The sequence below is a fragment of the Octodon degus genome, unplaced genomic scaffold (assembly GCF_000260255.1).
Source record: "Octodon degus isolate 3935 unplaced genomic scaffold, OctDeg1.0 scaffold00100, whole genome shotgun sequence".
Taxonomy (NCBI): Eukaryota; Metazoa; Chordata; class Mammalia; order Rodentia; family Octodontidae; genus Octodon; species Octodon degus.
The window spans coordinates 10,066,497-10,076,629 of record NW_004524676.1 but is presented as its reverse complement, the minus strand read 5'-3'; the positions used below and the strand labels follow the sequence as shown (position 1 = coordinate 10,076,629).

The window sequence follows — 10,133 nt, the reverse complement described above, 5'->3', positions numbered from 1 at the left end:
AGAGAGAAGAGAGAAGAGAGAGACATAGAGAGAGAGAGACAGAGAGACAGAGACACAGAGAGAGAGAGAGACAAAGAGAGACAGAGAGAGAAAGCATGGGAAACTTAGAGAACAAGAGGAAGATTTCTACCATTTGATAGTATAAAGTCAGGATAGGATTGTGCAGGGGATTTTGCTGTTGTTTTTGCAGTACCGGGAATCAAACTCTGGGCCTTGTTCTTGCCAGGCAGGTACTTATGCTTCTGAGCTATATCCCTGGCCCCACATGCTGTTATTTGAAGTGGAATTATTTCTGATGCAAAGTCTTGTTTTAAAGAAGAGATGTGCCTAATTTTGAAATCCTAGGACTTTTCAATAGAATATCAGTCCTCTCTGCATTTCTTACTTGGATGACCTCCATCTTCCTCCTAATTTTCTGTTTAGTGCTAATGTTCTCAACATAATTTGTTTACTCAGTCCTTGGTCTATTCTGTCGTGAAAATATCATTGCTATTTATGGCAAAGGTTGGAGGTGCTTGAATGAATTAATAATTTTTAAACTGCCTTTTCATATGAAACAAATACATTAACTAAAAAGAGAACTGCTTACTTGAGAATGATGTGCTTTAATAGGACCAAATTTTACTTGAATATGGCATACTGTTAATAGGACCACTCGAGTATTTTGCTGACACAAAATCTATTTGTTGTTGGAGGAGTATAGCAGGACATCACGCAGTTTCTGCTCAGGTACAAGTTATATTTTGAAAGGGAGGAAGGGACTGTTTTAAGTACTCAGTAAATTACACTGGATTCCTGAATATACTTACATCGATAGTATTTTTATGGAACTTCTTATCATAGTGTCATTAAAGTTAACTTTATATGTCAAGGATATCATGCATATCATGGTTAGCAATACAATAGGTTTCAGTTACTATAAAAACTGACTTTCAAAGGGATTTTGAGAATTAGTTACCTGCATCAGTTGATATTTCCAAAAGAGCACCTTCGCAAGAACTTCAGGCCCCTTTCATTCCTCTTTCCTAAAGGCTTCTCTTCCCTCACTCCTCAGAACCACTGTGTCATTCTCCTTTTAGGGCCTCTTCTTCACCCTCATGCATTCTTTGCTTTCAGAGTTTTTTATTTAAGTAATTAATTATTTGGTGCAGGGTCCTGCTATGCAGCTCGGACTCACTGATCCTCCTATCTCAGTGTCCCCAGCCCTGGGGTTATAGGCGTACGCTACAATGCCGGGTTTTGGTGGCTGGCACCACGAGACTAGGGTTCTGGGGCCCACACGGTGTATGTTGCCTGGAATGGGACCCCAGTCCTTGCAATGCCAGGCAGGCACTTAGACAGCCGAGCTATCTCCTCAGTTCTGTTTTCAGTTCTTTATGACCTTTGTGTGTCTCTTTTCTGAATACCTTGTCTTTGGGTTTAGGAATTTTTCTGGTATGAGTCATTTTCTGGCCTCCGTGTCCCATATTTGACCCATTTACCTGTGTGTGAACAACTGGCCTGTCAATAAGTTTCTTCTAAATCTGCTTAAGTTAAAATGAAACATGGACCATGTTTCTTATTTCTTAAATCAGTGGGTCAAAGAAGAAATCATAGCGAAAATTAGAAACTGCTTGAGATAAATGAAAAAAATCAAACTTTCAAATACCAAAATATATAATGCAGCCAAAGCAATTTGCAGAGGGGAAATTAATAGCTATAAATACACATTTTTAAGAAAAATCTAAAATCACTACTCAGCCAGTGTTTTGTTCAGACAGTGGACAAAAAGTAAACCAAACCTAATGCAATTAGAAGGAAGAAAATAAACATTAAGCAAAAATTTGCAAAATAAAGAATATAAAAGCAGTAGAAGAATTAACAAAACCAAAATTCTCTTCTTTGAAAATGGTAACAGAATTGACAAAGCTTATAGTAGTCATGACAGATAACCCACTACTATTATGGACTACTGGACTATATTGGATTATTTTGCTGAATTCATACACCTACAATATTTACAATGGAATACCCATCTCTGACAAAACTAAACAAAAAAAGGGAATACAAATGAAGGACCATTTTGTATCTGTATATACAAAATAGGATAGATATGCAGCTACTTTCTCTTAATTCAAAGAGAAGAAAGATTCATACTAATAGTGTTTGGACAGGATATCAGGTCTGCATCTTGTACTATGAATAACCACTACGAAGACAACAATATGCAATGTATTAATTATTGTAACTGTCCTACTAACCTGTTTTGAAACTGTCTCATTGCTATTTGTTTCTTAATAATAAAAAAAAAAGGATGACTAAGAGAAAAACAAGAGGATTTAAATTACTAGGACGATAAGCCAGGTGACCTTCTACTGACATTAAAGAAATAACATGGATTGTCAAGCAATACTGTGAACTATTTACATCTAAAAGTTACATAACAGATAAAATAAACAAATTCTTAGAAAGACATGAATTAACAAAACTGACTCAAAAAGACACAAAAATCTGAATTGCTTTACAGAAACAAAAAGATGTATTATTTATTTTACAATAATCAAAGTAAACCCTGGTTTCAGGTTGATTATACTCCAAGACAGATAGTAATTATCTCAGGAATGCGAAGTCAGTTTAATAGCTTCAAATCAGTTAATATAATATCAATGGAACAAGGAACTATAAAATGCATGCTCATAGCAACTTTTATTCAGTATTGTATTAGAGATTCTAAGTAGACCAATTAGGCAAAAAGAAAAAAGAAAAAGAAAATACAGCTAGATGGGAAGAAGTCAAACTTCTATTTGCATAGGACATAGTCTGTTTTATATATAAAATCCCAAGGAATTTGTCAAAAGCTATTACTGTTTGCTAAAAACTATTTTACATTACTTAAAACAAGTTCATAGAGACTACAGAATACAATATCAATATATAAAATCACTTATATTTCTTTGCATTAACTGTAAACCATCTGAAAATAAAAATAATAAAACTGTCATTTGTTAAACAGCATCAAAAAGAATAAGATATGTAGGAATACATTTAGCCAAAGAAATAGAGCATTTATGTGGGAAAATATAAAACACTGCAAGAAGGTTAAGATAAATAAATGGAAATTGGGGCTGGGGGTGATAGGTCAGTAGAATAAGCACTTACCTGACGAACACAGGGTTCTGAGTTCAATCCCCGGTCCTGCAAAAAAAAAGAAAAAAAGAAAGAAAATAAATAAACAAATGGAAATAGAGATATATCCCAAGACAAAGATTAGAATAATTAATATAAATAAGATACTAACATTCTCAAAATTGACCTAACGAGTAATTACAATTTATATCAAACTTCTAGCTGGATTCTTTCCTGAACTGATGAACTGACAAAATTCTTACAAAAATTCAGGGAATCCAGGATGTAGCCAAAACAATCCTGAAAAACAACCAATCTGGTGCACTCACACTTCCTGATTTCAGCACTATAAAGCTTCTGTGAGAAAAAGCAGTGGATAACTGTAGACTTATAGATAAATGGGGTAGAACTGAGAACCTATACCTTCATATTTCTGGTCAGTGGATATGAAAAGAGACCTAAGACAATTCTGTAGGGGAAAGGTGTTCTCTGGATGATTTTTTTTCTTTGTTTTTTGCAGTATCAGGGATCAAATTCAGGACCTTGTGCTTGCCAGGCAGGTGCTTATACCACTGAGCTATCTCTGCAGCATAATATAGCCTTTTTTTTTCTTTTTTCTTTTCTTATTTTTTTTTCAGAACTGGGGATTGAACTCAGGCCCTTGCGCTTGCCAGGCAAGTGCTTATTCTACTGAGCTATCTCCTCAGCCTGAAAGGTATTCTCTGGGATGACGAGATACCCCCACCAAACACACAGAAGAATGTAACTACACCTCTAGCTCACTATTATACAAAAAAAATTTAAATATATTACGGACCTGTGTAAAGAGCTAAAATTACAAAACTTTCAAAATGTGAGAAATAAAGAAATAAATTGGACTTCATAAAAGTTAAACATTTCTGGGCTGGGGAGATAGCTCGGCAGTCTAGGGGCCTGCCTGGCAAGCGCAAGGACACAGGTTCAATCCCTGGAACCAAATGCACCAGGAACCCCAGGCACGCTGCGCCAGCCATGGAAACCAGACATCATGGTGCACACCTACAATCCTAGCACTGGGGAGGCTGAGACAGATCACTATGAGTCTGAGCTGCTTAGTGAGCCACTGTACCAAATACATAAATAAATAAATAAATAAATAAGATTTTTTAAAAATTTAAAACGTCTGTGATTCAAATGGCTTATCAAGAAAGTGAAAAGATAACACCAAATGGAAGAAAATGTTTGCAAATTATTTAGCTTAGAAGAGTTCAGTATTCCAGTTATATATAAAAAAGCTCTTACAACTAAATAAAATACAAAACACAATTAATAATGAAGACCTTATAAATAGATTTTTTTCAGCAAATGTACACAATGTCCAATACACACTTAGAAGATGCTTAGTAGCACCAATCATTAGAGAAATGAAAATCAAAGTCATAATGAAACAGGACTTCATACCAATGAGGATAGCTGTATATTGACACATAGTAATTGTACGTATGTGTGATATGACATTTCAGGATATGTATATAATATATAATTATCAGACCAGGATAACTGGTGTATCTGTCACCTCAGACATTGATCATTTTCTCTTTATTAAAAATATCCACAATCTTCTCTACTAGCTATTTTGAAATATTTGATTAATTAGAAACAACTATATTAAAGGATAGATATGCTTTGAAAGAAAAATTAATATGTTGTGAGGAATTAGAGATATTAAAACTTTCATAAGTTGTTGGTAGGAATGTAACATGATATGGCTATTTTAGAAAAAGAGATTGGCAGGCCCTCAGAATATTAAAGACGGGAGTTACCATAAGATTGAGCAGGAAATAAAATGTAGTATCCTTTCCCAGGGACCACCCACTCAGAGGGCCCCTCTCCTGTCCCTCTCTCAGACAGGAGCTTTCTTTCCCTCAATAAATATATTCTGCCCATAGAAAAATAAAATGTAGTATCTATACAACAACTTATACACAAATATTCATGGCAGCATTACTTCCTAGAAGAACTGGCTGAGAGAACTTGCCTTTCAGTTAAACATTTATGCCAAATAAAAATCATATATAAATCTAAGATGGAGATAAATTGGAGCATTAAGTGAAATTCTTATTCAGTGTCATTCATTTTTGGGTTGTACATCAGGATTTGTTATTTTTTTCTTCCAACTTTATTTTAAAAAATTTTTAAATTTAAAAAATGAAAAAATCAAAATGGGAAATCATTCTTGCTATCTACCAGTATATAAAGAATTAGATTTATTCTTTAAACATCCTTAAAATGAGACTCTGATAGTTACATTTGGTTAACATAACAAAAACCATGTTTCTTTCCAGAGATCTCTGCTTATTTTGAAACTGGCTCCTCAATGACCTATAATTTTCAAGAGCACCCCATCCTGAGCAAGAACACCAGCTCCCTGACAGCTTCTTCATTACAAAAGGGTGTAACATTTTCCAGAGAAACCATCACGCTGAGCTTCCAGACAACAGGAACCCCAAGCTCACTGCTCTATGTGAGCTCTTTCTATGAGGAGTACCTGTCAGTTATCCTGGCCAAGAATGGTGAATATCTTTTGTTGGAAAAAGAAGAAAGGAGAGACATTCTGAATTGGAAGACTGGCAGGGGCCTATTACTATGGTCATAATTCAGGTCTCAGTCCTGAGTTTTCTTATGTATGACTCAAATCTTTTCCTTTGATAAAAATTTTGGGAGGTGACTTATTATCAATGAGTTCAGTCTTGACTTCTAAAAGCACTAATATTGTACTCAGAGTGTGGCACTAGAATAGTAATTAAGTTATCACAGTTCCAGAAGAGACAGTGGTTGGAATGACAGCATGCAAGTCAGTGCTAACCAGACTTAAAAGGCTGTGTAGTAAATAAGGGTGAAAGTGACTTAGAATCTTCATTGAGAGTTTTCTAAAAGACCACTTTAATTTGTGTATATGTAGATATTTGCAATACATAATAATCACATTTATTTTAGGAAATTGGTATCTGTATATATTGCATCTTAATCATTTTTAGTTCTCCTTTTAATTTAAATATCTTTTTTTTTTCTCTTTAGGAAGTTTGCAGATTAGATACAAGCTAGACAGTCACCAAGATCCAGATGCTTTTAACTTTGATTTTAAAAACATGGCTAATGGATACCTACACCAGCTGAAGATCAAGAGAAAAGAAGCAGTGGTCTCTGTAGAGGTAACACAGCAAATACACACACACACACACACACACACACACACACACACACACACACACGAGTCAAAATAACTATCATGAGGCTGAGAACAAGTACTTTAATGCAAATATCTGATAACAAGAGAGCAACCCAGGGCCAGCCAGAAAGCTTAGCAGACTAAAGTGACTGCTTAAGCAGGCACAGGGACTGGGGTTCAATCCCAGTCATCCCGTGCAGGCCTCCCCTCAGCCCTCACCCCAGGGCATGCTGGGAGGGCAACTGAGACTGGGTGTGGTGGCATGTGCCTGTAATCCCAGCACTTCAGAGGCTGAAAACAGAAGGATCACTATATGTGAGACACTGTAAAATCAGAGAGAGAGAGAGAGAGAGAGAGAGAGAGAGAGAGAGAGAGAGAGAGAGCGAGCTTCAGGTCAAGGACAGAAAACCAAATAGAGCCAGGATTTGGGTTAGGAGGCTGTTGGTGTCCATTTTGTTTTGCTTGTTTAGCAATGATTCGGTCCAAGTTACTATTACTTGTTGGTCTTTTAAATGTGAAAATGTCCTTTTTTTTCTTTATTCTGTAGGGAAATGGCATGTAGCTCATTATATTGACTGCCAGCAGCATTTATTAATTGGTATTTCAATGGGAACCTCTCCTCATGTGATTATAGAATAACAGATACTACAGTAGTTTAAACACAAGGTTAAAAAAAGTACAAGACACTCATTGTCAGAAAAATAAGTGGGGAAAAAGACTGGAGTCAGAAAAGAGTAAATAAATTATCTTTGACATTTGAAGGAAAATATATGCTAAACCTGTACATAAAACAATATTTTTGGTTTTATTTGTCAAGTCTCCAAAGAAAAAGATTTAAGTTGAAATAACCTGCTTCCATTGTTTTGTGGATTCTGCCAATGATAGCTACAGTATGGAGAAGAAAAAAGCAGGGAAAAGGAGAGGTACTGGGGGTTGCCAAGGCTGATGCTCAAAAGATGGCTTTCCCTTCTTAATGTTGTTTCAAGATGATTTATTTAAAGCTCTGGTGTAGCGCTGGTAGCTAGGATTTACTCTTATCATTTTTTCCTAGTCTCCCTCTCCTTTCTTATCCTGAAAACTGTGCCTCCTTTTCATGTTCACTTCCTATGCAATATTTTATAGGTTAACCAGAGTGCAAAGAGAGAAGTCATGTTGTCATCAGGGACAGAATTCAATGCTGTCAAATCCCTGGTACTGGGAAAGGTTTTAGGTAAGTGGAAGAAAGAGCTTTTCCCCCACAGCCATCAGATCATAAGTGTCATGTCACAAATGCTGGAAGCGTTCATTATGCTGAAGGAAGCTCCTTGTCTCATTTTAATAATAATTTATACAGTGGGTGACAATCAAGGCAAAAATTATACTCTTGTCAGAGTGCACACGTAATCAACAGTAAGTGCTCCCCAAAGGGCGCTTGGCACTTGCCTTCCCACCTGGCAGTTATGTACAATGAGTCCTGGTATTTTTCTAACATTTCTTGATACGTGAGATATTACCATAGCAGACAGAAAGTCTCAGCACAATTCCAGAGACTTCCTACGCAGTGACACAACCACTTTTGAGTTGAAGACAAGAAGTAGTATTTATTTCCTTCAACAGATGGATACAGATGGAACTCTGTCCCACGTCCTCCATGGCCTGATGTTTCTGTCCTGGATGAGTCTAAGCAGGAATTAGTACATGTTTACCAATACCCATTACGCAGACAGCAGTGTGTAGTAATTGTCCATAATACTGGTCGGGGAGCATTTCTAAAAGTTTAGCTCAACTTTAAACTTAATGTCATAGTAATCAAAGGAAACAATTTTTTGTAAGGAAATACACCCATCTTATTTCAATCAGTAAGGACGGTGAATTTTATTATCTGAAGTATGAAGAGAATCAGAAATTAAAATAATGTGCGTTCTATAAATTTGATTACCTTCAAATAAATAAGTGCATAGATTTGAAGATGTTAATGTTTATATTCAAGGAAAGTATCCTGGAAGGCATGTAATTTACATTATAACATTTCATATTCAAATTGAGCATTGAAATATATAGTTTGAATCATCTGACCTCAACATGTTACAAATACTCATTTTGCCTGTGCTTGGAGAGAGAAATAATAAAGAAGGATTAATTAAATTTTCATTTTTTTTGACAACTGTAGTTTCGGATGGCTTCTACAAGCCATTCTGCTAAGCCTTTGTGCTACTTTCAGAATATTTGATAAATATACTTAAATTAAAATTTTATGCTCAAATTTGGAATTATATAAAGTATATTTATTCCTTTAACTTATAGTAAAATAAGTAAACTAGTTGGCTAGTAGAGAAGCTACTAATTTTCCAGAGAAAGTTACCCAAAGTTTCAGTGTTAAGTTATCAGTATTGGTTCTCATAGTCCCTGTGAGTTACTGAAGGAGGTTTGGTGAACATTCATTAGGTACATGGAATCTTCCTGAGCTGCTATGTGGCTGATGGCCAGGTATAGCAGAGTTGGCAATGTGGTTTGTTTGCTTCAGATTTTCTTTGTTTAAAAAAAAATAAATAAAAAAAGTGTATCTGGTGATCGTTTTCTATGGAATTTATCTATTGAGAATGTACCACAAATAAATTAGTTATTTAATATTAATATTTAGCATTTATAAGAGAAAAACTCCCCTAAAATTTTGTATCTCTTCTTTGAAATATAATTAATGCAAAAACATCTTTTTTATTGATTGATTGATTGTACCAGGGATCAAACTCAGGACCTTGCGCTTGCCAGCCAAGCACTTATTCCACTGAGGTATCTCCCTGGTCCCAAAAACATCTTATAGTATATCAAACCAAAAAATATTCTGACCATAAAATTGTAAGGCAGAACTTTTGTAGGAGTATCACAGCATGTTTAGGAAGTACCAGAATGGGATTTTGCAAGAGAAGAGAGAGATCAGGCTCAACTTAAACAAGAAGAAGGAAAAGTGTATACTTATATTGAGGATATGGTGGGGAGCAGTCAGGGATGGAAAATCACTAAGTTAGGGGTATTCTTATCAAACTGGCCTAACAGGATTCTTGGTAAAGACAGGCCAGGATGACTAAACATTACTGGGGGACAGTGAGAGACAAGCAGGATGACCACTGTCAGGTGTGGTAGCATACACCAGTGATCCCAGTGCTCCAGGAGGCTGAGGCATGAGGAGCTCAAGTCTGAGCTTTCACAAAAATATTAAGAGGGTTAGGAAAGTGGTTCAGTGTGAAGGGCCTGGGTATACTACACAGGCACACATACGTGCGCATGTGCACACACACACACACACACACACAGAGGTGACTAAATATTTAGAGTGCAGGGTTCTTATTAAATCAGACTTGACAAGATTGTTGCTATGTCCATTGCAAACTCAAAAAGTTGGGGTTAGTTGGAAAGAAAATTCTTTCTGAAGTTGACCTATGCTTGCCAATAGTACCAAGGTTCTTAGATAAACAACTAATTGAAGATTCTTTCAATAGAAGAAACATACTAGAAAAATACCTAAATGTATGACAAAATGGTAATTCTGTCCAGGAACTAAATATACTTGAGTCAAATCAAAGGGTGGAGAAGGAAAGGGTAGAAAGTTGGAAGAAAAAAGAAGTAAACCATTCTCCAGCTTGTTAGGAAGAGAATTTACTCTTTTCATATAACGGTATCACAGAAAGCTATTGGTGGCAGGTAGTCGGGAAACTAAACTCTCAAAATTCCCCGAAGGACATATGAGAACTTGTACTGCAACGTCATGTAACTCAGTAGTTTCTCAAATTTTCTGATCAAGGAGATTATGGGGCCAAAGAGGAAAGTGATCGATGATGTAGAG

The 10,133-nt window shown here is 35.9% G+C and overlaps 1 protein-coding gene across 1 annotated transcript in view; it reads left to right on the top strand.

The window, feature by feature from the left end:
- Positions 1-10,133, top strand: part of LOC101577617 (contactin-associated protein-like 3) — a 114,265-nt gene that overhangs the window by 99,819 nt on the left and 4,313 nt on the right. The window contains exons 15-17 of the mRNA XM_023723560.1: positions 5,430-5,657; positions 6,163-6,296; positions 7,436-7,523. Of these exons, the coding sequence (XP_023579328.1) occupies positions 5,430-5,657; positions 6,163-6,296; positions 7,436-7,523 (450 nt within the window). The remainder of the gene's footprint in view (positions 1-5,429; positions 5,658-6,162; positions 6,297-7,435; positions 7,524-10,133) is intronic.